At 45.4% G+C, this 27,516-nt stretch overlaps 1 protein-coding gene across 1 annotated transcript in view; it reads left to right on the forward strand.

Moving 5' to 3' along the window:
- The window catches only part of hck (HCK proto-oncogene, Src family tyrosine kinase), a 51,486-nt gene that overhangs the window by 16,795 nt on the left and 7,175 nt on the right, over positions 1–27,516 (forward strand). Inside the window, exons 2-11 of the mRNA XM_079239357.1 lie at positions 7,542–7,666; positions 8,838–8,871; positions 9,195–9,291; positions 9,370–9,465; positions 9,588–9,691; positions 20,052–20,201; positions 20,422–20,574; positions 20,646–20,828; positions 20,973–21,049; positions 23,106–23,259. Of these exons, the coding sequence (XP_079095483.1) occupies positions 7,550–7,666; positions 8,838–8,871; positions 9,195–9,291; positions 9,370–9,465; positions 9,588–9,691; positions 20,052–20,201; positions 20,422–20,574; positions 20,646–20,828; positions 20,973–21,049; positions 23,106–23,259 (1,165 nt within the window). The 5' untranslated portion in view covers positions 7,542–7,549. The remainder of the gene's footprint in view (positions 1–7,541; positions 7,667–8,837; positions 8,872–9,194; positions 9,292–9,369; positions 9,466–9,587; positions 9,692–20,051; positions 20,202–20,421; positions 20,575–20,645; positions 20,829–20,972; positions 21,050–23,105; positions 23,260–27,516) is intronic.

The following is a 27,516-nucleotide window of genomic DNA, read 5'->3' on the forward strand; positions in this document are numbered from 1 at the left end:
CTACCACCAGAAGAGGAACAACATCTTGGATAATACCATCCAGAACAGGAACAATATTCTAGACACTTCCATCCAGAACAGGAACAACGTTCTGGATACTACCATCCAGAATAGGAGCAACATTCTAGACACTTCCATCCAGAACAGGAACAACATTCTGGATACTACCATCCAGAACAGGAACAACATTCTGGATACTGCCATCCAGAACAGGAACAACATTCTAGACACTTCCATCCAGAACAGGAACAACATTCTGGATACTACCATCCAGAACAGGAACAACATTCTGGATACTGCCATCCAGAATAGGAACAACATTCTAGACACTTCCATCCAGAATAGGAACAACATTCTAGACACTTCCATCCAGAACAGGAACAACATTCTAGACACTTCCATCCAGAACAGGAACAAAATTCTAGACACTTCCATCCAGAATAGGAACAACATTCTAGACACTTCCATCCAGAATAGGAACAACGTTCTGGATACTGCCATCCAGAACAGGACCATCTTGGATACTACCACCAGAACAGGAACAACATCCTGGATACTATCATCCAGAAATAGAACAACATTCTGGATACTACCATCCAGAACAGGAACAACATTCTGGATACTACCATCCAGAACAGGAACAACATTCTGGATACTACCATCCAGAACCGGAACAACATTCTGGATACTACCATCCAGAACAGGAACATCTTGGATACTACCATCCAGAACAGGATTTACATTCTGGATACTACCATCCAGAACAGGAACAACATTCTGGATACTACCATCCAAAACAAGAACAACATCTTGGATACTACCATCCAGAACAGGAACAACATCTTGGATACTGCCATCCAGAACAGGACCATCTTGGATACTACCACCAGAACAGGAACAACATCCTGGATACTATCATCCAGAAATAGAACAACATTCTGGATACTACCATCCAGAACAGGAACAACATTCTGGATACTACCATCCAGAACAGGAACAACATTCTGGATACTACCATCCAGAACAGGAACAACATTCTGGATACTACCACCAGAACAGGAACAACATCTTGGATAATACCATCCAGAACAGGAACAACATCCTGGATACTACCATCCAGAACAGGAACAACATCCTGGATACTACCATCCAGAACAGGAACATCTTGGATACTACCATCCAGAACAGGAACTACATTCTGGATACTACCATCCAGAACAGGAACAACAGTCTGGGTACTATCATCCAAAACAAGAACAACATTCTGGATACTACCATCCAGAACAGGAACAACATCTTGGATACTACCATCCAGAACAGGAACAACATTCTGGATACCACCATCCAGAACAGGAACAACATTCTGGATACTACCATCCAGAACAGGAACATCTTGGATACTACCATCCAGAACAGGAACAACATTCTGGATACCACCATCCAGAACAGGAACAACATTCTGGATACTACCATCCAGACCAGGAACATCTTGGATACTACCATCCAGAACAGGAACATCTTGGATACTACCATCCAGAACAGGAACAACATTCTGGATACTACCATCCAAAACAAGAACAACATTCTGGATACTACCATCCAGAACAGGAACAACATCTTGGATACTACCATCCAGAACAGGAACAACATCTTGGATACTGCCATCCAGAACAGGACCATCTTGGATACTACCACCAGAACAGGAACAACATCCTGGATACTATCATCCAGAATTGGAACAACATTCTGGATACTACCATCCAGAACAGGAACAACATTCTGGATACTACCATCCAGAACAGGAACTACATTCTGGATACTACCATCCAGAACAGGAACAACATTCTGGATACTACCATCCAAAACAAGAACAACATTCTGGATACTACCATCCAGAACAGGAACAACATCTTGGATACTACCATCCAGAACAGGAACAACATTCTGGATACCACCATCCAGAACAGGAACAACATTCTGGATACTACCATCCAGAACAGGAACATCTTGGATACTACCATCCAGAACAGGAACTACATTCTGGATACTACCATCCAGAACAGGAACAACATTCTGGATACTACCATCCAAAACAAGAACAACATCTTGGATACTACCATCCAGAACAGGAACAACATCTTGGATACTGCCATCCAGAACAGGACCATCTTGGATACTACCACCAGAACAGGAACAACATCCTGGATACTATCATCCAGAATTGGAACAACATTCTGGATACTACCATCCAGAACAGGAACAACATTCTGGATACTACCATCCAGAACAGGAACAACATTCTGGATACTACCATCCAGAACAGGAACAACATTCTGGATACTACCACCAGAACAGGAACAACATCTTGGATAATACCATCCAGAACAGGAACAACATCCTGGATACTACCATCCAGAACAGGAACAACATCCTGGATACTACCATCCAGAACAGGAACATCTTGGATACTACCATCCAGAACAGGAACTACATTCTGGATACTACCATCCAGAACAGGAACAACAGTCTGGATACTATCATCCAAAACAAGAACAACATTCTGGATACTACCATCCAGAACAGGAACAACATCTTGGATACTACCATCCAGAACAGGAACAACATTCTGGATACTACCATCCAGAACAGGAACAACATTCTGGATACTACCATCCAAAACAAGAACAACATTCTGGATACTACCATCCAGAACAGGAACAACATCTTGGATACTACCATCCAGAACAGGAACAACATTCTGGATACCACCATCCAGAACAGGAACAACATTCTGGATACTACCATCCAGAACAGGAACATCTTGGATACTACCATCCAGAACAGGAACATGTTGGATACTACCATCCAGAACAGGAACTACATTCTGGATACTACCATCCAGAACAGGAACAACATTCTGGATACTACCATCCAAAACAAGAACAACATTCTGGATACTACCATCCAGAACAGGAACAACATCTTGGATACTACCATCCAGAACAGGAACAACATCCTGGATACTACCATCCAGAACAGGAGCAACAGTCTGGATACTACCATCCAGAACAGGAACAACATTCTGGATACCACCATCCAGAACAGGAACAACAGTCTGGATACTACCACCAGAACAGGAACAACATCTTGGATAATACCACCCAGAACAGGAACAATATTCTAGACACTTCCATCCAGAACAGGAACAACGTTCTGGATACTACCATCCAGAATAGGAGCAACATTCTAGACACTTCCATCCAGAACAGGAACAACATTCTGGATACTACCATCCAGAACAGGAACAACATTCTGGATACTACCATCCAGAATAGGAACAACATTCTAGACACTTCCATCCAGAATAGGAACAACATTCTAGACACTTCCATCCAGAACAGGAACAACATTCTAGACACTTCCATCCAGAACAGGAACAAAATTCTAGACACTTCCATCCAGAATAGGAACAACATTCTAGACACTTCCATCCAGAATAGGAACAACGTTCTGGATAATACAATCCAGAACAGGAACAACATTCTGGATACCACCATCCAGAACAGGAACAACAGTCTGGATACTACCACCAGAACAGGAACAACATCTTGGATAATACCATCCAGAACAGGAACAATATTCTAGACACTTCCATCCAGAACAGGAACAACGTTCTGGATACTACCATCCAGAATAGGAGCAACATTCTAGACACTTCCATCCAGAACAGGAACAACATTCTGGATACTACCATCCAGAACAGGAACAACATTCTGGATACTGCCATCCAGAACAGGAACAACATTCTAGACACTTCCATCCAGAACAGGAACAACATTCTGGATACTACCATCCAGAACAGGAACAACATTCTGGATACTGCCATCCAGAATAGGAACAACATTCTAGACACTTCCATCCAGAATAGGAACAACATTCTAGACACTTCCATCCAGAACAGGAACAACATTCTAGACACTTCCATCCAGAACAGGAACAAAATTCTAGACACTTCCATCCAGAATAGGAACAAAATTCTAGACACTTCCATCCAGAATAGGAACAACGTTCTGGATACTACCATCCAGAACAGGAACAACATTCTGGATACTACCATCCAGAACAGGAACAACATTCTGGATACCACCATCCAGAACCGGAACAACATTCTGGATACTACCATCCAGAACAGGAACATCTTGGATACTACCATCCAGAACAGGATTTACATTCTGGATACTACCATCCAGAACAGGAACAACATTCTGGATACTACCATCCAAAACAAGAACAACATCTTGGATACTACCATCCAGAACAGGAACAACATCTTGGATACTGCCATCCAGAACAGGACCATCTTGGATACTACCACCAGAACAGGAACAACATCCTGGATACTATCATCCAGAAATAGAACAACATTCTGGATACTACCATCCAGAACAGGAACAACATTCTGGATACTACCATCCAGAACAGGAACAACATTCTGGATACTACCATCCAGAACAGGAACAACATTCTGGATACTACCACCAGAACAGGAACAACATCTTGGATAATACCATCCAGAACAGGAACAACATCCTGGATACTACCATCCAGAACAGGAACAACATCCTGGATACTACCATCCAGAACAGGAACATCTTGGATACTACCATCCAGAACAGGAACTACATTCTGGATACTACCATCCAGAACAGGAACAACAGTCTGGGTACTATCATCCAAAACAAGAACAACATTCTGGATACTACCATCCAGAACAGGAACAACATCTTGGATACTACCATCCAGAACAGGAACAACATTCTGGATACCACCATCCAGAACAGGAACAACATTCTGGATACTACCATCCAGAACAGGAACATCTTGGATACTACCATCCAGAACAGGAACAACATTCTGGATACCACCATCCAGAACAGGAACAACATTCTGGATACTACCATCCAGACCAGGAACATCTTGGATACTACCATCCAGAACAGGAACATCTTGGATACTACCATCCAGAACAGGAACAACATTCTGGATACTACCATCCAAAACAAGAACAACATTCTGGATACTACCATCCAGAACAGGAACAACATCTTGGATACTACCATCCAGAACAGGAACAACATCTTGGATACTGCCATCCAGAACAGGACCATCTTGGATACTACCACCAGAACAGGAACAACATCCTGGATACTATCATCCAGAATTGGAACAACATTCTGGATACTACCATCCAGAACAGGAACAACATTCTGGACACTACCATCCAGAACAGGAACTACATTCTGGATACTACCATCCAGAACAGGAACAACATTCTGGATACTACCATCCAAAACAAGAACAACATTCTGGATACTACCATCCAGAACAGGAACAACATTCTGGATACTACCATCCAGAACAGGAACAACATTCTGGATACTACCATCCAGAACAGGAACAACATTCTGGATACTACCACCAGAACAGGAACAACATCTTGGATAATCCCATCCAGAACAGGAACAACATCCTGGATACTACCATCCAGAACAGGAACAACATCCTGGATACTACCATCCAGAACAGGAGCAACAGTCTGGATACTACCATCCAGAACAGGAACAACATTCTGGATACCACCATCCAGAACAGGAACAACAGTCTGGATACTACCATCCAGAACAGGAACAACATCTTGGATAATACCATCCAGAACAGGAACAATATTCTAGACACTTCCATCCAGAACAGGAACAACGTTCTGGATACTACCATCCAGAATAGGAGCAACATTCTAGACACTTCCATCCAGAACAGGAACAACATTCTGGATACTACCATCCAGAACAGGAACAACATTCTGGATACTACCATCCAGAATAGGAACAACATTCTAGACACTTCCATCCAGAATAGGAACAACATTCTAGACACTTCCATCCAGAACAGGAACAACATTCTAGACACTTCCATCCAGAACAGGAACAAAATTCTAGACACTTCCATCCAGAATAGGAACAACATTCTAGACACTTCCATCCAGAATAGGAACAACGTTCTGGATACTACCATCCAGAACAGGAACAACATTCTGGATACCACCATCCAGAACAGGAACAACAGTCTGGATACTACCACCAGAACAGGAACAACATCTTGGATAATACCATCCAGAACAGGAACAATATTCTAGACACTTCCATCCAGAACAGGAACAACGTTCTGGATACTACCATCCAGAATAGGAGCAACATTCTAGACACTTCCATCCAGAACAGGAACAACATTCTGGATACTACCATCCAGAACAGGAACAACATTCTGGATACTGCCATCCAGAACAGGAACAACATTCTAGACACTTCCATCCAGAACAGGAACAACATTCTGGATACTGCCATCCAGAATAGGAACAACATTCTAGACACTTCCATCCAGAATAGGAACAACATTCTAGACACTTCCATCCAGAACAGGAACAACATTCTAGACACTTCCATCCAGAACAGGAACAAAATTCTAGACACTTCCATCCATAATAGGAACAACATTCTAGACACTTCCATCCAGAATAGGAACAACGTTCTGGATACTACCATCCAGAACAGGAACAACATTCTGGATACTACCATCCAGAACAGGAACAACTTTTCATCACTACAAGAGAACAAACATGCAACAAACCCCACAATGCTTCGGATTCATTATGAATGGATCTGGAATCTGATTGTTGATCCATATAAGATGGATGTAGGACCAGAACACTGACTGGAAACCCCTAGATTTATCCGTGGGTATTGTCATAGTGGAGGCGCTTATCAGCAGAGTATTGTCTCAATTTTTGGGTTGATACATGCAAGTTTTTTACATGTTTGCTGTGTTTTGGGGTTCATGCATGCAGTTGTTACATGTTTTCTGCAAATTTATCCATATTTACATGAAACTCTTTCAAAACCTGAGTTTTACTGTTTTTTTCTGGACGTTCTGCTTGTCATGATTTTAGTTTGTCTGTTTTTACATTTTTACTTTTATTCATCTATTTTCCTTCAAGCATTAATCTTGAAATTATGCTTAGTGGTGTTTCATTTACCTCCAGATGGTTCAGTACTATTTGTAAATGTTATATAGAAGTTATTTTTGGGAACTGAAACTAATTCTCATTCTTTAGTTGCTCCAGGACTTTTATCAGTTCACTTCCTGTTTGGTCTTTTACCTGTTAAAGCTGCGGCCGCCCTGCAGTGACTTCTTGTTGTTTAAAACTAGACTTTAACATCTTTCCTGCGGTCTTGCAGAGACACTCTGCATCCCGCCTCAGACCAACTGGGATGCAAAGAGGTTCAAGGTTCTAAACTATCACATACATAAACAAATAAATATGGATAAAGGAACCGATTTCCTTTGATAATGATATTTAATTAACAAGTAAAAGTGTTTTCTAAATGCTTTTTTTAAGAGGAAGGCCCTGCTTTGTTTAAGGATCAGTCAGTCCTGATGCGTTTGGTAAGTTTGTGTGTTTCATCTTGCTGTTTGTTGTTGTGCAGACAGAACAATGGGCTGCGTTGGTTCTAAGAAGGAACAGGAGCTTCCCAGCAAAGGGACGGGTAGCAGTGACACCCGAGCACAGACAGCCCACTACGTCAAAGACCCCACCTCAGGAGGCAAAGCTGTAAGTCATCAGAAGAGAATATCTCACACAGATGTTAGTGATGTTAGAGTAAAAACTCATAGCTGTCCCTGACATGATGTGTAACATAGAGATGAGGTCTGGTATGTGAGTTTAAACAGCAGGTAAAAGTTATGACACGGAACATTGTCTCATATTTTAAAGAAAAAAATGCTTTACTTGTGATGGATCATTTCCTGACTGCTGCTGTAGATCACTGGTCTGCACTGAGAGGAACTGATGAAGCTTCAAGGAGAAGTTTGGCTGCCGCAAGGCTAGATTAGCACATTTCAACATCCTTTTTCCACTCATTTATAACAGGAAAATGTCCCACTAAGCCTTTTAAAACCACAGGCGGCTTTTTGGAGATGATGCAAGCTTTTAGAATCTTATTAAACACTTTTATTGCTGATAATTTGCATGTAACTAATATTAAAAGAAAAAAGGTTTATTACATTTTCATTAATAAAAAAAGATTGATTATGCATAGATCATTATTATTATTATGCAAGATATCAATCAAGATGATTGATATCTTACAAAAATAATGCTCATGTCACCTTTTGAAATTAAAACTGCAGAAACTACAGAAACTCTTCTTGGTATGAAATGAGGAAGAGCACGGTCTGGTGTGTGGCAGTAAAGAGGAGAGGCATGGTGACAACATGCCCACTTCGTTTGCATGCCGGCCAGACTTTGATCTGGCTCTAGTGCCGTTGGGTGCGTTCGGGTGTGTTTGAGCGTCTGCAGTTCCTCTGGCGACTGCTTCCTGTGTGCTGACTGTAACGCCGCTTTCACCTTCACTGAAGAAAGAGGAACTGACAGAAGCAGAACCACAGAGTTCAGCCAAAAAGAGTTTTCTAGTACAAGTATTTCCCGACAGAGTGGAAATAACTGCAGAGCCACAGCTGAACATGACTCTACTTTTTAATCCTGTTTTTTGTCTTCCACCACTAAAGATTATTGTAATCTTTGCTGTGATGTTATTCTGACTAAATAACTTGCTGTAAAAAGCTGTAAAAATTCACATCTATGCTCTCCTTAAGACTGAGCAGCAAACTAACAGATCAACCAGAACTGTGTCAGTCCTTCAGACTGATGGTTTCCCAGAGTCTTAATGGAGTCGAGCGTTTAACTGATCCTTACTCTGAATCCTTCATTTTCTACTCCACAGACCAAAACACCCTCCAATGCAAACTCTTCAGACGGTGAGTTTCCCCTCTTGTCCAGCTCTTTCTGAGCCCCTCTTCCTATCCAAGCTGATTCACGGTAAGGTCTGAACATCTGTGTCTAGTGCAGCTCAGTCCTGCTTAGCTGAAGAAAAACAACGTTTCAAAACATAGAAGAGGAAGAGTAGACAAAGCCATCACTCTTCTTACCACACACTGCTGCTGGTTTTGTTGAGCTAACGAGGAAGTCAGAGGCGTGCAACATGAGTTAAACCTGATCGTGCTCACTCCTGCAAAAACATTCCTTTCGAGTACTTTTTCATGTGGATAAGCAGTGAGACATGTTTTCCTCCTGCCTGCAGTGGGCGACAGCATTGCCATGGCACTGTATGACTATGAGGCCATTCACGAGGGAGACCTCGGCTTCAAGAAGGGAGATAAGCTCAGAATCCTAGAGGAGTAAGTAGACCAACAGCTGGACGGCTGAGAAGCTAAATCTTTCTGACTGATGCATGTTTTGTCCGGCTCTTCCTTCAGATCGGGCGAGTGGTGGAGGGCCATGCTAATCAGCACGGGTCAGGAAGGCTACATTCCCAGTAATTATGTAGCCAAGGATACGCTGGAGGCTGAGGAGTGAGTGCTCGCATACCAAATATAGAAACATCTGTCTTGAAGAGGATCTCAGAGCAAAAACCAAAGAGGTGCCGGCTACCCTGGGGGGGTTCTGAGCTATCCACTATGTTTCTGTTCTTCAGGTGGTTTTTTAAAGGTGTGAGCAGGAAAGATGCTGAGAGGCAGCTGCTGGCCCCTGGGAATCGGGTGGGATCCTTCATGATCCGAGACAGTGAGACCACCAAGGGTGAGTTGAACTAAAGCAGACGAAACTAGTCGATTATAAACACACTGGGAATACATGAGGATAGAATATATCATGTCATACTTTATTGAAGATGAAATGACAGAATTTTGATGGTTTGGATATGAACTTGCTGGTCAACAGAGCTGTCCAGCTAACTTCCCTCACCTGAAGGTCAGAACGCAAACGTTTCTAAACAAATTAGTACAAACAAAATGTAAAAGATGTGGATGTCACTGCAGAGACATGATGGAGGAGAAGGGCATGCAGCCTTGTTGGAAGTCAGAAGGATGGAAACAAAGCGTTTTATGAATCATACTGGTTCAGATTATTTCAGCTTTATTTGTATTTTTATTACATTTGACAACAAACTCCTCTGAAAGCACTTTTAAAGTTACAGTCCCATTATAATCCTGTTAAAAACCATTTAAAATCAGTTAAAATACAGTTAATAACAGTTACAATCCAGGTAAAACCAGGTATAATAGAGTTAAAATAAGTTATCATGCTTAAGTTAAGACCAGTTATAATCCATTTCTTATCCATTTCAAACCTGTTATAACCAGTTAATATGCGTGATCATCAATTTATAATTCAATTAAAATCAGTTATAATCAAATTCTAATCTGTTTAAACCAGTTTTTATTTGGTTAAAACTAGTTATGATGCAGTTATATTCAAGGTAAAATCAATTAAAATGCAGTTAGAACTTGCTATAATCAATTTAAACCAGTTACAATCAACTTAAAATCCATCTCAAACCAGTTATAATCCAGTTGAAACCAGTTATAATACAATTAAAACCATTATAATAAAGTTAGAACCAGTTATAATTCAGTCATTACTTAAATTCAAACTAGATATAATCCTGTGAAAATCAGATGTAATCCAGATAAAACCCAATATAACCCAATTTAGGACAATTGTAATCAAGTTAAAACCATTTATAATCTAGCTGTAATCCTATGTAAACCATTTATGATCCAGTTAAAACCAGTTAAAATGCTGTTGAAACCAGTTTCAAGGTTTTAATAGTTTTCAAGGTTTATAGTTATGCCATGGCCAGTGAGAATTCTAATGACGTGCAATATTATTGGATGTACACACACGTAGTTAAATCACTAAAATATCCCTCCGTTACACTGGTCACCAAAACAACACATTAATCAAATGATTCAGATCTCTTTCAAACAAATGAAAGAGTTGCTCCTGTAAACCACTTCGGCTTCCTTTGTGATGGAGATTCTCTCGTCCTCATTCAGGGTTTGCCGAGTCGTCACTGTTTGCCAGTCGCCAGTTTACTTTACTAATCTGTCAATACAGTCACACAGATTAATTTAATGAGTGCTAACCATGACATTAGAATGAAATGCTTTATTAATTAAGTGAAATTAAATGAAATTTGTCTCATTATCCTCCACTTCCAAAAAGATTCTCCAATACTGATCTTCATTTGAATGCTGCTTCTGGTCATTTACTGTTTTGTAACAATGCTGAGTTTTGGTTAAACTATTTCTGGTCCTCTTCTTTTACTCGCTTCCATACCTGCAGGATTCAGCTCTTTGGCTGACATGCCAACGCTACTCTGTTGCTTGGCAACCTCGTAGGGTCACATATGAACCAGGAAGTAGTTGGGAGCACGGTGCACCAGTTATTCTGTCCCATAACTCTCATTTTGAAAGGAAAAAGCTTGACTGTTGTGACAGACTGTTTATATGGAAGGTTCCTTTAATCCCAGGCAACAAATGAAAATGTTTTTCATAACTTTTACAGAAAAATTCATAGCCTGGAGCTTTATATCATAGTTCCAAATGAAACTAAAACATGTTCAAGTATGAAACCAAAAGGACCCGGAGCTTTTTCTTAATTATGGCTGAAAAAACAACAACATTTATTCTAACATTCTTATCAGAAGGGGTTAAAAATTTATCTTTTTTTTGTCAAATAACCCCATATAAACCATCTTGTTGTTCCTTCTCAGCACGAAACATCAGACAGCAACGACCTGAAAAAACTAATTATTATCTGAAAATATTTCTTCATGCAGAAAAGGCACCACCTGGTGGTTGTTTCCGGAACTGCACCTCTGACATTTCCATCAGCAATGGAAACAAACAGATGAGATGAAAAAAGCATGGTGACATAGTCTGATGAAGTTGGGATGTTGTTCAGATAAAAGCAGAATAAAATTATGTTCAAATACTTTTTAACTTTATTAAGTTAAATCCAGTACAAAGACAATATATTTAATGTTCAAACTGATAAACTTATTGTTTGTTTTGTTTGTTTTTTTTGTCTGCACCAAAGCTGGGACAGCTTTACTGGAATTTGGACAGTATAGCTGGGACAGTACTGGGTTGCGTTTACCTCTGCGTGACCTTTCCTTTTAACACCTGCAGAATGTGGCTTGACGTCGTCTTGCTGAAATAAGCAGGACGTCCATGAAGAAGAAGTTTGGATGCAGCAAATGTTGCTTCAAACCTTTAAGTATTAATGGAGCTCTACAGATGTGCAGGTTAACAAGCAATGGTACCAAGTGATGTTGCTTTTTTCGTGCAGCACTGCCTGAGAGGTCAAAGGTCATAGCCATTTATGAGTCTTCATCCTGACAGCTCATGTAGAAAGATTTCTCCAGATTCTATGAATCTTTTAATGACATAAAGTCTGATGATGAAATTCCTACAACTGTACACAGAAACAATTCTTAAACTGTTGGGCTTTGCTCACGCTGTTGTTCCCAAAGTGGAAAACTTCACTCCATCCAAGTATCTTTAAATGACATAAAAATTTCCCCTGTTCACCTGTTCACCTGTTTCCACCTGTTCACCTGTTTCACCTGTTCACCTGTTTCCACCTGTTCACCTGTTTCCACCTGTTCACCTGTTTACCTGTTTCCCCTGTTCACCTGTTTCCCCCTGTTCACCTGTTTCCACCTGTTCACCTGTTTCCACCTGTTCACCTGTTCACCTGTTTCACCTGTTCACCTGTTTCCACCTGTTCACCTGTTTCACCTGTTCACCTGTTTCCACCTGTTCACCTGTTTCCACCTGTTCACCTGTTCACCTGTTTCCACCTGTTCACCTGTTTCCACCTGTTCACCTCTTTCACCTGTTCACCTGTTTCCACCTGTTCACCTGTTCACCTGTTTCACCTGTTCACCTGTTCACCTGTTTCCACCTGTTCACCTGTTCACCTGTTTCCACCTGTTCACACCTGTTTCACCTGTTCACCTGTTTCCCCCTGTTCACCTGTTTCCACCTGTTCACCTGTTCACCTGTTTCCACCTGTTCACCTGTTCACCTGTTTCCACCTGTTCACCTGTTCACCTGTTTCCACCTGTTCACCTGTTTCCACCTGTTCACCTGTTTCACCTGTTCACCTGTTTCCACCTGTTCACGTGTTCACCTGTTTCCACCTGTTCACCTGTTTCCCTGTTTCACCTGTTCACCTGTTTCACCTGTTTCACCTGTTCACCTGTTTACCTGTTTCACCTGTTTACCTGTTTCACCTGTTCACCTGTTTCACCTGTTCACCTGTTCACCTGTTTACCTGTTTCAACTGTTCACCTGTTTCCCCCTTTTCACCTGTTTCCCCCTGTTCACCTGTTCACCTGTTTCCACCTGTTCACCTGTTTCCACCTGTTCACCTGTTTCACCTGTTCACCTGTTTCCACCGTTTCACCTGTTCACCTGTTCACCTGTTTCCACCTGTTCACCTGTTTCCCCCTTTTCACCTGTTTCCCCCTGTTCACCTGTTCACCTGTTTCCACCTGTTCACCTGTTTCCACCTGTTCACCTGTTTCACCTGTTCACCTGTTTCCACCGTTTCACCTGTTCACCTGTTTCCCCTGTTCACCTGTTTCCACCTGTTCACCTGTTCACCTGTTTACCTGTTTCACCTGTTTCACCTGTTCACCTGTTTCCCCCTGTTCACCTGTTTCACCTGTTCACCTGTTCACCTGTTTCACCTGTTCACCTGTTCACCTGTTTCCCCCTGTTCACCTGTTTCCACCATTTCACCTGTTTCCCCCTTTTCACCTGTTTCCCCCTGTTCACCTGTTCACCTGTTTCCAACTGTTCACCTGTTTCCACCTGTTCACCTGTTTCACCTGTTCACCTGTTTCCACCTGTTCACCTGTTCACCTGTTTCCCCTGTTCACCTGTTTCCACCTGTTCACCTGTTCACCTGTTTACCTGTTTCCCCCTGTTCACCTGTTTACCTGTTTCACCTGTTTCACCTGTTCACCTGTTTCGCCCTGTTCACCTGTTTCCACCTGTTCACCTGTTTCCACCTGTTCACCTGTTCACCTGTTTCCCCTGTTCACCTGTTTCCACCTGTTCACCTGTTTCACCTGTTCACCTGTTTCCCCCTGTTCTCCTGTTCACCTGTTTCCACCTGTTCACCTATTTCCACCTGTTCACCTGTTTCCACCTGTTTCACCTGTTCACCTGTTTCCCCCTGTTCACCTGTTTCACCTGTTCACCTGTTTCCACCTGTTCACCTGTTTCCCCTGTTCACCTGTTTCACCTGTTCACCTGTTCACCTGTTTCCACCTGTTTCCCCTGTTCACCTGTTCACCTGTTCACCTGTTTCCCCTGTTCACCTGTTCACCTGTTCACCTGTTTACCTGTTTCACCTGTTTACCGGTTTCACCTGTTTCACCTGTTTCCCCCTGTTCACCTGTTTCCACCATTTCACCTGTTTCCCCCTTTTCACCTGTTTCCCCCTGTTCACCTGTTCACCTGTTTCCACCTGTTCACCTGTTCACCTGTTTCCACCTGTTCACCTGTTTCCCCCTGTTCACCTGTTTCACCTGTTCACCTGTTTACCTGGTTCACCTGTTTCACCTGTTCACCTGTTTCCCCCTGTTCACCTGTTTCACCTGTTCACCTTTTTCCCCCTGTTCACCTGTTCACCTGTTTCACCTGTTCACCTGTTCACCTGTTTCCCCCTGTTCACCTGTTTCCACCATTTCACCTGTTTCCCCCTTTTCACCTGTTTCCCCCTGTTCACCTGTTCACCTGTTTCCACCTGTTCACCTGTTTCACCTGTTCACCTTTTTCCACCTGTTCACCTGTTCACCTGTTTCCCCTGTTCACCTGTTTCCACCTGTTCACCTGTTCACCTGTTTACCTGTTTCCACCTGTTTCACCTGTTCACCTGTTTCCCCCTGTTCACCTGTTTCACCTGTTCACCTGTTTACCTGTTTCACCTGTTTCACCTGTTCACCTGTTTCCCCCTGTTCACCTGTTTCCACCTGTTCACCTGTTTCCACCTGTTCACCTGTTCACCTGTTTCCCCTGTTCACCTGTTTCCACCTGTTCACCTGTTTCACCTGTTTCACCTGTTCACCTGTTTCCCCCTGTTCACCTGTTCACCTGTTTCCACCTGTTCACCTATTTCCACCTGTTCACCTGTTTCCACCTGTTTCACCTGTTCACCTGTTTCCCCCTGTTCACCTGTTTCCACTGTTCACCTGTTTCACCTGTTCACCTGTTCACCTGTTTCCACCTGTTTCCCCTGTTCACCTGTTCACCTGTTTCCCCTGTTCACCTGTTCACCTGTTTACCTGTTTCACCGTTTCACCTGTTCACCTGTTTCCCCCTGTTCACCTGTTTCCACCATTTCACCTGTTTCCCCCTTTTCACCTGTTTCCCCCTGTTCACCTGTTCACCTGTTTCCACCTGTTCACCTGTTCACCTGTTTCCCCTGTTCACCTGTTTCCCCCTGTTCACCTGTTTCACCTGTTCACCTGTTTCCCCCTGTTCACCTGTTTCCACCTGTTCACCTGTTTCCCCCTGTTCACCTGTTTCCACCTGTTCACCTGTTTCCACCTGTTCACCTGTTTCCCCCTGTTCACCTGTTTCCACCTGTTCACCTGTTTCCACCTGTTCACCTGTTTCACCTGTTCACCTGTTCACCTGTTTCCCCTGTTCACCTGTTTCCACCTGTTCACCTGTTCACCTGTTTCCACCTGTTCACCTGTTTCCCCCTGTTCACCTGTTTCCACCTGTTCACCTGTTTCACCTGTTCACCTGTTCACCTGTTTCCCCTGTTCACCTGTTTCCACCTGTTCACCTGTTTCACCTGTTTCCCCTATTCACCTGTTCACCTGTTTACCTGTTTCCCCTGTTCACCTGTTTCCCCCTGTTCACCTGTTTCCACCTGTTCACCTGTTTCCACCTGTTCACCTGTTCACCTGTTTCACCTGTTCACCTGTTTCCACCTGTTCACCTGTTCACCTGTTTCCCCCTGTTCACCTGTTCACCTGTTTCCACCTGTTTCCACCTGTTCACCTATTTCCACCTGTTCACCTGTTTCCACCTGTTTCACCTGTTCACCTGTTTCCCCCTGTTCACCTGTTTCACCTGTTCACCTGTTTCCACCTGTTCACCTGTTTCCCCCGTTCACCTGTTTCACCTGTTCACCTGTTCACCTGTTTCACCTGTTCACCTGTTTCCACCTGTTTCCCCTGTTCACCTGTTTCCCCCTGTTCACCTTTTTCCACCTGTTCACCTGTTCACCTGTTTCCACCTGTTCACCTGTTTCACCTGTTCACCTGTTTCCCCCTGTTCACCTGTTTCCACCTGTTCACCTGTTTCCCCCTGTTCACCTGTTTCCACCTGTTCACCTGTTTCCACCTGTTCACCTGTTTCCCCCTGTTCACCTGTTTCCACCTGTTCACCTGTTTCCACCTGTTCACCTGTTTCACCTGTTCACCTGTTCACCTGTTTCCCCTGTTCACCTGTTTCCACCTGTTCACCTGTTCACCTGTTTCCACCTGTTCACCTGTTTCCCCCTGTTCACCTGTTTCCACCTGTTCACCTGTTTCACCTGTTCACCTGTTCACCTGTTTCCCCTGTTCACCTGTTTCCACCTGTTCACCTGTTTCACCTGTTTCCCCTATTCACCTGTTCACCTGTTTACCTGTTTCCCCTGTTCACCTGTTTCCCCCTGTTCACCTGTTTCCACCTGTTCACCTGTTTCCACCTGTTCACCTGTTCACCTGTTTCACCTGTTCACCTGTTTCCACCTGTTCACCTGTTCACCTGTTTCCCCCTGTTCACCTGTTCACCTGTTTCCACCTGTTTCCACCTGTTCACCTATTTCCACCTGTTCACCTGTTCACCTGTTTCCCCCTGTTCACCTGTTTCACCTGTTCACCTGTTTCCACCTGTTCACCTGTTTCCCCCGTTCACCTGTTTCACCTGTTCACCTGTTCACCTGTTTCACCTGTTCACCTGTTTCCACCTGTTTCCCCTGTTCACCTGTTTCCACCTGTTCACCTTTTTCCACCTGTTCACCTGTTCACCTGTTTCCACCTGTTCACCTGTTTCACCTGTTCACCTGTTTCCCCCTGTTCACCTGTTTCCACCTGTTCACCTGTTTCCCCCTGTTCACCTGTTTCCCCCTGTTCACCTGTTTCCACCTGTTCACCTGTTCACCTGTTTCCACCTGTTCACCTTTTCACCTGTTTCACCTGTTCACCTGTTTCCCCCTGTTCACCTGTTCACCTGTTTCCACCTGTTCACCTATTTCCACCTGTTCACCTGTTTCCACCTGTTTCACCTGTTCACCTGTTTCCCCCTGTTCACCTGTTTCACCTGTTCACCTGTTTCCACCTGTTCACCTGTTTCACCTGTTCACCTGTTCACCTGTTTCCACCTGTTTCCCCTGTTCACCTGTTCACCTGTTTACCTGTTTCACCTGTTCACCTGTTCACCTGTTTCCCCCTGTTCACCTGTTTCCACCATTTCACCTGTTTCCCCCTTTTCACCTGTTTCCCCCTGTTCACCTGTTCACCTGTTTCCACCTGTTCACCTGTTCACCTGTTTCCCCTGTTCACCTGTTTCCCCCTGTTCACCTGTTTCACCTGTTCACCTGTTTACCTGTTTCACCTGTTTCCACCTGTTCACCTGTTTCCCCCTGTTCACCTGTTTCCCCCTGTTCACCTGTTTCCACCTGTTCACCTGTTCACCTGTTTCCCCTGTTCACCTGTTTCCACCTGTTCACCTGTTCACCTGTTTCACCTGTTCACCTGTTCACCTGTTTCCACCTGTTCACCTATTTCCACCTGTTCACCTGTTTCCACCTGTTTCACCTGTTCACCTGTTTCCCCCTGTTCACCTGTTTCACCTGTTCACCTGTTTCCACCTGTTCACCTGTTTCCCCCGTTCACCTGTTTCACCTGTTCACCTGTTCACCTGTTTCCACCTGTTTCCCCTGTTCACCTGTTTCCCCCTGTTCACCTGTTTCCCCCTGTTCACCTGTTTCCACCTGTTCCCCTGTTCACCTGTTTCCACCTGTTCACCTTTTTCCACCTGTTCACCTGTTCACCTGTTTCACCTGTTCACCTGTTTCACCTGTTTCACCTGTTCACCTGTTTCCACCTGTTCACCTGTTCACCTGTTTCCCCCTTTTCACCTGTTTCCACCTGTTCACCTGTTCACCTGTTTCACCTGTTCACCTGTTTCCCCTGTTCACCTGTTTCCACCTGTTCACCTGTTTCCACCTGTTTCCCCCTGTTCACCTGTTCACCTCTTTCACCTGTTCACCTGTTTCACCTGTTCACCTGTTTCCCCCTTTCACCTGTTCACCTGTTCACCTCTTTACCTGTTTCACCTGTTTCACCTGTTCACCTGTTCACCTGTTTCCACCTGTTCACCTGTTTCACCTGTTCACCTGTTTCCCCTGTTCACCTGTTTCCACCTGTTCACCTGTTTCACCTGTTTACCTGTTTCCACCTGTTCACCTGTTCACCTGTTCACCTGTTTACCTGTTTCCCCTGTTCACCTGTTTCCCCCTGTTCACCTGTTTCACCTGTTCACCTGTTTCACCTGTTTACCGGTTTCACCTGTTTCACCTGTTCACCTGTTTCCACCTGTTCACCTGTTCACCTGTTTCCACCTGTTCACCTGTTTCCCTGTTTCACCTGTTCACCTGTTTCACCTGTTTCACCTGTTCACCTGTTTCCACCTGTTCACCTGTTTCACCTGTTCACCTTTTTTCCCCTGTTCACCTGTTTCACCTGTTTCACCTGTTTCCCCCTGTTCACCTGTTTCACCTGTTCACCTGTTTCCCCCTGTTCACCTGTTTCACCTGTTTCCCCCTGTTCACCTGTTTCACCTGTTCACCTGTTTCCACCTTTTCACCTGTTCACCTGTTTCACCTTTTCACCTGTTTCCACCTGTTCACCTGTTTCCACCTGTTCACCTGTTTCCACCTGTTTCACCTTTTCACATGTTTCCCCCTGTTCACCTGTTTCACCTGTTCACCTGTTTCCCCCTTTTCACCTGTTTCACCTGTTCACCTGTTTCCACCTGTTCACCTGTTCACCTGTTTCCACCTGTTCACCTGTTTCCCCCTGTTCACCTGTTTCCCCCTGTTCACCTGTTCACCTGTTTCCACCTGTTCACCTGTTCACCTGTTTCACCTGTTCACCTGTTTACCTGTTTCACCTGTTTACCTGTTTCACCTGTTTCACCTGTTCACCTGTTTCACCAGTTCACCTGTTTCCACCTGTTCACCTGTTTCTACCTGTTCACCTGTTCACCTGTTTCACCTGTTTACCTGTTTCCACCTGTTCACCTGTTTCCACCTGTTTCACCTGTTTCACCTGTTCACCTTTTTTCACCTGTTCACCTGTTTCCCCTTGTTCACCTGTTTCACCTGTTTCCCCTGTTCACCTGTTTCACCTGTTCACCTGTTTCCCCCTGTTCACCTGTTTCACCTGTTCACCTGTTTCACCTGTTCACCTGTTTCCACCTGTTCACCTGTTCACCTGTTTCACCTGTTCACCTGTTTCACCTGTTTCACCTGTTCACCTGTTTCACCTGTTTCCACCTGTTCACCTGTTTCCCACTGTTCACCTGTTCACCTGTTCACCTGTTTCCCCCTGTTCACCTGTTTCACCTGTTTCACCTGTTCACCTGTTTCCCCCTGTTCACCTGTTCACCTGTTTCCCCCTGTTCACCTGTTCACCTGTTCACCTGTTTCCACCTGTTCACCTGTTTCCCACTGTTCACCTGTTCACCTGTTTCCCCCTGTTCACCTGTTCACCTGTTTCCCCCTGTTCACCTGTTCACCTGTTTCCCCCTGTTCACCTGTTCACCTGTTTCCCCCTGTTCACCTGTTCACCTGTTTCCCCCTGTTCACCTGTTTCCCCCTGTTCACCTTTTCACCACCCTTCTAGTCTATGAAAATGAACAACTTTTACAGCCTGAAAACAACCAGAACACTAGAAACAAACCCAACTGAACCCCGAAGTTTCATATTTAACACTAACAAAAAAATCACAGTTTCTGAACAAAGCGTTGTCACGGCTTGCTTTGACGGGAACTCCTGCTTGTTTGTTTCCCAACAGGCAGCTACTCTCTGTCCGTCCGGGACATGGATGCACACTCTGGTGACACCGTTAAACATTATAAAATCCGAACGTTGGACAATGGAGGATTCTACATCTCCCCTCGCATCACCTTCATCAACCTGCAGGAGCTTGTCGGCCATTACAAGAGTAAGAGGAGCATTTTCTGGGTTTTAAACAACAAGAGGCTGCATGTTGTTTCATTACTGCTAAACTATTCTCACATTGAGTCGGGATGGAAATTCCAGCAGCAAACTGGGAATCCTCTACCTCTCCAGTCACTGAACACTGTCCGTTTGAGCCTTAATTCGTCTCATTATGGCTGAACCTTTCCATGTTAGTGATGGAATATTTCTTGTGTTGTTATCAGAGCAGGGAGACGGGCTCTGTCAAACCCTGACCGTCCCATGTCTGAGCCCCAAACCTGAAAAACCCTGGGAGAAGGACGCCTGGGAAATCCCGAGATCCTCCCTAAAGCTGGAAAAGAGGCTTGGAGCCGGCCAGTTCGGAGAAGTCTGGATGGGTGAGAAGGCTGCACTTCATCAGAGGAGGTGCCTGATCACAGAAACGTTCAGCAACACGTTTTGTTTCCAGCTACCTACAACAAACACACCAAGGTGGCGGTGAAAACCATGAAGCCAGGAAGCATGTCGGTGGAGGCCTTCATGATGGAGGCCAACCTGATGAAGAGCCTCCAGCACGACAAGTTGGTCCGACTAAACGCCGTGGTCACCAAAGAGGAGCCCATCTACATCATCACTGAGTTCATGGAGAAAGGTTTCTGCCTGTGTTCACTTTAAACCACGTCAAGGAAAATATTGTTCAATTTACGTTCTGTAGCTTTTTATAATCTTGTTTGGGTTTTATTGTTTCTGATGTAGATTTCTACCTGTGTGTGACAGAATGTTTGTGTGCTTGCAGGGAGTTTACTAGACTTCTTAAAGAGTGATGAAGGAAACCGGGTCCAGCTCCCAAAGCTAATCGACTTCTCTGCTCAGGTCAGAATATGTGAATTAAATCAAATCAAACATTATTTATGAAACATTTTTCTTACCAAATCAATACAAAATTCTTTGCATGAAAGACAACTTGTGCATATTAAGTGAAACAAGGTTCAAAATACAACACATTCACACTGCTGCAGTTTGGGCCTCTTTAACTGGACTCTGGTCCACTTCCAGGGATCATATGATCCGTTTGGTGCAGGAAGAACACCATTCACATGCGCCTGATGGCCAGGGCTGTCACTCACAAACTAACCATCCATCGACCAATCAGAAAGTGATGTCTGCCAACCGCAATAAAGCACGAAGAAGGAAGGGAGGTAGATTATTATTTGGAATGAAAAACAAAGCCAAGAGCAGGCATTCAGAAAACCAGAAGTCCAGTTTTATCCAAACCCCCCAAATTCATTGAAATGACCAAACCCGACCCGTTAATTTCTCTTATGGAAATCTGAACCTAGTGCGACTTGATCTGCATTTTGAGTTGTAAATCCACTGTCCTTTCCTCATAACTTTCTGTTATTTATTCCTATATGATTGATGTTGTTTGGTTATTTTTATCTTTTTTAAAAAAGGAATAAACAACAATACAGTGAACAGGTTAAGAACTTTATCTCAAGAAGTTTTTATTGGTTTATTAATGAAATGAACCATGAAACCACCTCCCGACAGTCTTTTCATAGTGTGTGTGTGCATGCGTGAGTGTGTGTGCGTCTAAAACCTTTCCCTGACCAGCACTGAAGCTGGCAGAATGATTGTGTGGGGGTTGTGTTGTACCAGGAGGCCCTCTATAGATGAGTCCCCTTGATGTTCCGAATCTTATTTTATTTTTCATTTTAAAAAAGTGTTTGTATCACAGAGTTTACATAGTATTGCTAAGTGGGAAAGATAGAAAAAGGACCGAAAGAGTGAAAAGAAAGTAGAAGGAGAACAGAGAGGCAGAAGAACACCACATAGAAAACACCCAAGCTAACGACAGATCCTGGACCACTGGGACAACTTCTGGTCCACCTGCAGGAGGACAAAGTAAACAAAAGCTCCAGAGAGGAACAAGATAAATATAATTCATGTTGTTCAGCCTGTGTTCTCACAGCAAGAAGGTCGCTGGTTTGATCCTCAGCTGGGACTAGGTCTGGACAGTGGTCTTTCTGTGTGGAGTCTGCATGTTCTCCCCGTGTATGTGTGGGTTCTCTCCGGGTTCTCCGACTTCCTCCCGCTGTCCAGACATGATGTTAGGTTAACTGGCTGCTCTAACTTGCCTGTAGGAGTGAGTGTGTGTGGTTGTTTGTCTCTGTTTGTCCCTGTGATGGACCAGCGAGCTGTCCAGGGTGTACCCTGCCTTCCACCCAAAGCCAGCTGGGATAGGCTCCAGCTTCCCGCCACCCTGAACTGGATTAAGCGGTTTGGAAAATGAAACACACACAACTAACCCTTTCTGCATGCTGACAACACAGTGACCGCCAGCCAGCATACAGAAAAAAGTTGAAGTGTTCGAAGATCATGCCAATAAGACCCCGCCTACACAAAGGTCAGAGGCAGGCCAGGAGGTCGAGCACAGACTACAACCACCCCACTCCATAGCCAACTATGCATATACCCGGTAGCTGGCAGAGAGAGCCCCCAGAGCCCCCTGCAGTCAGGGGAACAGGCCCCGATGGGCCCAGACTGGCAAAGGCCTTCCCGTCGGGCATTGACCTCTTAGGGCCCAAAGACCAATGAAGCAAAGGGCCCGGCTAACACCAGTGGAGAGCCAGGACCCCCAGGCCGCCACCCAGCTGTAGCCAGACAACACCCCAGTGCAATATGTTGAAACTAACTTAAAAGTCAGAGAACTGCACGTTCTGGAGAAGACTTTTCATCGTTAGCTCCTCTATGATGACCCAACAGCCCTCCATCTGAACTGATGAGGAGGGGGTTAAGCTACCATAGCTTACATTTTTGATACCATCGTACCATAGCTGATCAAACAGTTTGATAACTAGCAGGAGCTAAAAGAAAGAGATTACCATCAGAGCAGAAATGTTCATTGATCTTTGTTTTTTTTGTCTAGATTGCCGAGGGCATGGCTTACATCGAGCAAAAGAATTACATCCACAGAGACCTGCGAGCCGCCAACATCCTGGTCAATAAGGCTTTAGTCTGCAAAATCGCTGACTTTGGCCTCGCTCGTATCATTGAAGACAATGAGTACACAGCCAGAGAAGGTAGGACTCTCCACTCGCTGGAACAGCTTCAGTGGTAAAATGCTGAAAGATAAAAGGAGGCACGGTGAAAATGCAAAACATTCCTCGTTCCCTCAATGTGAGATTTGAGAGCGTGTCAGATAATTTGTGACAGAAAAACCTCTCAGGAGTTTTAGGATGTTGACTCATGTCTGAACAAGGATGCCAATATTCGCTGTTTTTAGTTTAGTTTATTGAACAGTGTATTGGGCTTGGTCACAAAGAAAATCTGCTTCGTACCAGATTGAAGCTCAAAGCTCGTTTCCATCTAGAAGGCCCTAAAACACAAGTTACAAATATAAAATAAGTTCAGCCTGTTGAACTTAACTGTCACATGCACGTATCTACATATCTCGTATGAGCCCAAGAAATTCTGTTTCTTCTCTCACCTACTTGCTCCACTTTTCAGAGAATGTGTGTTCATATGGGTGGATGTGACACGTTTCTTTTTGGGACAAAAGGAAATAGCCATTCTCCCGGTAGTGGCTCCAGCCAGTGACCTTCTCCACGTTAGTGGATTCGGCCATTGTCCTGAAGGAGAAAGGAGCAAGGTGCTTCCCCAGCCACATTTACCAACTCTGCGGGGGGATCCCGAGGCGTTCCCAGGCCAGCCGAGAGATATAATCCCTCCAGCATGTCCTGGGTCTTCCCCGGGGTCTCCTCCCAGAGGGACAAGCCAGGAACACCTCACCAGGGAGGTCCAGGAGGCATCCTGACCAGCCATGGGGATGTCACTACATAAGGAATGGAACCTGTTAGAGACTTACCTACTCTTCCTCCCATCCTACTCTTCCTCCCCATCCTACTCTTCCTCCCCATCCTACTCTTCCTCCTCATCCTACTCTTCCTCCTCATCCTACTCTTCCTCCCATCCTACTCTTCCTCCCATCCTACTCTTCCTCCCATCCTACTCTTCCTCCCCATCCTACTCTTCCTCCCATCCTACTCTTCCTCCTCATCCTACTCTTCCTCCTCATCCTACTCTTCCTCCTCATCCTACTCTTCCTCCCCATCCTACTCTTCCTCCCCATCCTACTCTTCTTCCCCATCCTACTCTTCCTCCCCATCCTACTCTTCCTCCCATCCTACTCTTCCTCCTCATCCTACTCTTCCTCCCATCCTACTCTTCCTCCTCATCCTACTCTTCCTCCCCATCCTACTCTTCCTCCCCATCCTACTCTTCCTCCCCATCCTACTCTTCCTCCTCATCCTACTCTTCCTCCCCATCCTACTCTTCCTCCCCATCCTACTCTTCCTCCCCATCCTACTCTTCCTCCTCATCCTACTCTTCCTCCTCATCCTACTCTTCCTCCCCATCCTACTCTTCCTCCTCATCCTACTCTTCCTCCCCATCCTACTCTTCCTCCTCATCCTACTCTTCCTCCCCATCCTACTCTTCCTCCCATCCTACTCTTCCTCCTCATCCTACTCTTCCTCCTCATCCTACTCTTCCTCCTCATCCTACTCTTCCTCCCCATCCTACTCTTCCTCCTCATCCTACTCTTCCTCCCATCCTACTCTTCCTCCTCATCCTACTCTTCCTCCTCATCCTACTCTTCCTCCCCATCCTACTCTTCCTCCCCATCCTACTCTTCCTCCTCATCCTACTCTTCCTCCCATCCTACTCTTCCTCCCCATCCTACTCTTCCTCCTCATCCTACTCTTCCTCCTCATCCTACTCTTCCTCCTCATCCTACTCTTCCTCCCATCCTACTCTTCCTCCTCATCCTACTCTTCCTCCTCATCCTACTCTTCCTCCCATCCTACTCTTCCTCCCATCCTACTCTTCCTCCTCATCCTACTCTTCCTCCCATCCTACTCTTCCTCCTCATCCTACTCTTCCTCCTCATCCTACTCTTCCTCCTCATCCTACTCTTCCTCCTCATCCTACTCTTCCTCCCCATCCTACTCTTCCTCCCATCCTACTCTTCCTCCCATCCTACTCTTCCTCCTCATCCTACTCTTCCTCCCATCCTACTCTTCCTCCCCATCCTACTCTTCCTCCTCATCCTACTCTTCCTCCTCATCCTACTCTTCCTCCCATCCTACTCTTCCTCCCCATCCTACTCTTCCTCCTCATCCTACTCTTCCTCCCCATCCTACTCTTCCTCCCATCCTACTCTTCCTCCCCATCCTACTCTTCCTCCCCATCCTACTCTTCCTCCCCATCCTACTCTTCCTCCTCATCCTACTCTTCCTCCTCATCCTACTCTTCCTCCCCATCCTACTCTTCCTCCTCATCCTACTCTTCCTCCCCATCCTACTCTTCCTCCTCATCCTACTCTTCCTCCCCATCCTACTCTTCCTCCTCATCCTACTCTTCCTCCCCATCCTACTCTTCCTCCTCATCCTACTCTTCCTCCCCATCCTACTCTTCCTCCCCATCCTACTCTTCCTCCTCATCCTACTCTTCCTCCTCATCCTACTCTTCCTCCTCATCCTACTCTTCCTCCCCATCCTACTCTTCCTCCCATCCTACTCTTCCTCCTCATCCTACTCTTCCTCCCCATCCGACTCTTCCTCCTCATCCTACTCTTCTTCCCCATCCTACTCTTCCTCCTCATCCTACTCTTCCTCCCCATCCTACTCTTCCTCCCATCCTACTCTTCCTCCTCATCCTACTCTTCCTCCCCATCCTACTCTTCCTCCCCATCCTACTCTTCCTCCTCATCCTACTCTTCCTCCTCATCCTACTCTTCCTCCCCATCCTACTCTTCCTCCTCATCCTACTCTTCCTCCCCATCCTACTCTTCCTCCCCATCCTACTCTTCCTCCCCATCCTACTCTTCCTCCTCATCCTACTCTTCCTCCTCATCCTACTCTCCTCCTCATCCTACTCTTCCTCCCCATCCTACTCTTCCTCCCCATCCTACTCTTCCTCCTCATCCTACTCTTCCTCCCCATCCTACTCTTCCTCCCCATCCTACTCTTCCTCCTCATCCTACTCTTCCTCCCCATCCTACTCTTCCTCCCCATCCTACTCTTCCTCCCCATCCTACTCTTCCTCCTCATCCTACTCTTCTTCCCCATCCTACTCTTCCTCCTCATCCTACTCTTCCTCCCCATCCTACTCTTCCTCCCCATCCTACTCTTCCTCCCATCCTACTCTTCCTCCTCATCCTACTCTTCCTCCCCATCCTACTCTTCCTCCCATCCTACTCTTCCTCCTCATCCTACTCTTCCTCCTCATCCTACTCTTCCTCCCCATCCTACTCTTCCTCCTCATCCTACTCTTCCTCCCCATCCTACTCTTCCTCCCATCCTACTCTTCCTCCTCATCCTACTCTTCTTCCCCATCCTACTCTTCCTCCCCATCCTACTCTTCCTCCCATCCTACTCTTCCTCCCCATCCTACTCTTCCTCCCCATCCTACTCTTCCTCCTCATCCTACTCTTCCTCCCCATCCTACTCTTCCTCCCCATCCTACTCTTCCTCCTCATCCTACTCTTCCTCCCCATCCTACTCTTCCTCCCCATCCTACTCTTCCTCCTCATCCTACTCTTCCTCCCCATCCTACTCTTCCTCCTCATCCTACTCTTCCTCCTCATCCTACTCTTCCTCCCCATCCTACTCTTCCTCCCCATCCTACTCTTCCTCCCATCCTACTCTTCCTCCTCATCCTACTCTTCCTCCTCATCCTACTCTTCCTCCCCATCCTACTCTTCCTCCCCATCCTACTCTTCCTCCTCATCCTACTCTTCCTCCCATCCTACTCTTCCTCCTCATCCTACTCTTCCTCCCCATCCTACTCTTCCTCCCCATCCTACTCTTCCTCCTCATCCTACTCTTCCTCCTCATCCTACTCTTCCTCCCCATCCTACTCTTCCTCCCCATCCTACTCTTCCTCCTCATCCTACTCTTCCTCCTCCTACTCTTCCTCCCATCCTACTCTTTCTCCCCATCCTACTCTTCCTCCCCATCCTACTCTTCCTCCCATCCTACTCTTTCTCCCCATCCTACTCTTCCTCCCCATCCTACTCTTCCTCCCCATCCTACTCTTCCTCCCCATCCTACTCTTCCTCCTCATCCTACTCTTCCTCCTCATCCTACTCTTCCTCCCCATCCTACTCTTCCTCCTCATCCTACTCTTCCTCCTCATCCTTCTCTTCCTCCCCATCCTACTCTTCCTCCCATCCTACTCTTCCTCCTCATCCTACTCTTCCTCCTCATCCTACTCTTCCTCCCCATCCTACTCTTCCTCCCCATCCTACTCTTCCTCCTCATCCTACTCTTCCTCCT

The sequence above is a fragment of the Telmatherina bonti genome (genome assembly GCF_933228915.1).
Source record: "Telmatherina bonti genome assembly, chromosome: 4".
Classification (NCBI taxonomy): domain Eukaryota; kingdom Metazoa; phylum Chordata; class Actinopteri; order Atheriniformes; family Telmatherinidae; genus Telmatherina; species Telmatherina bonti.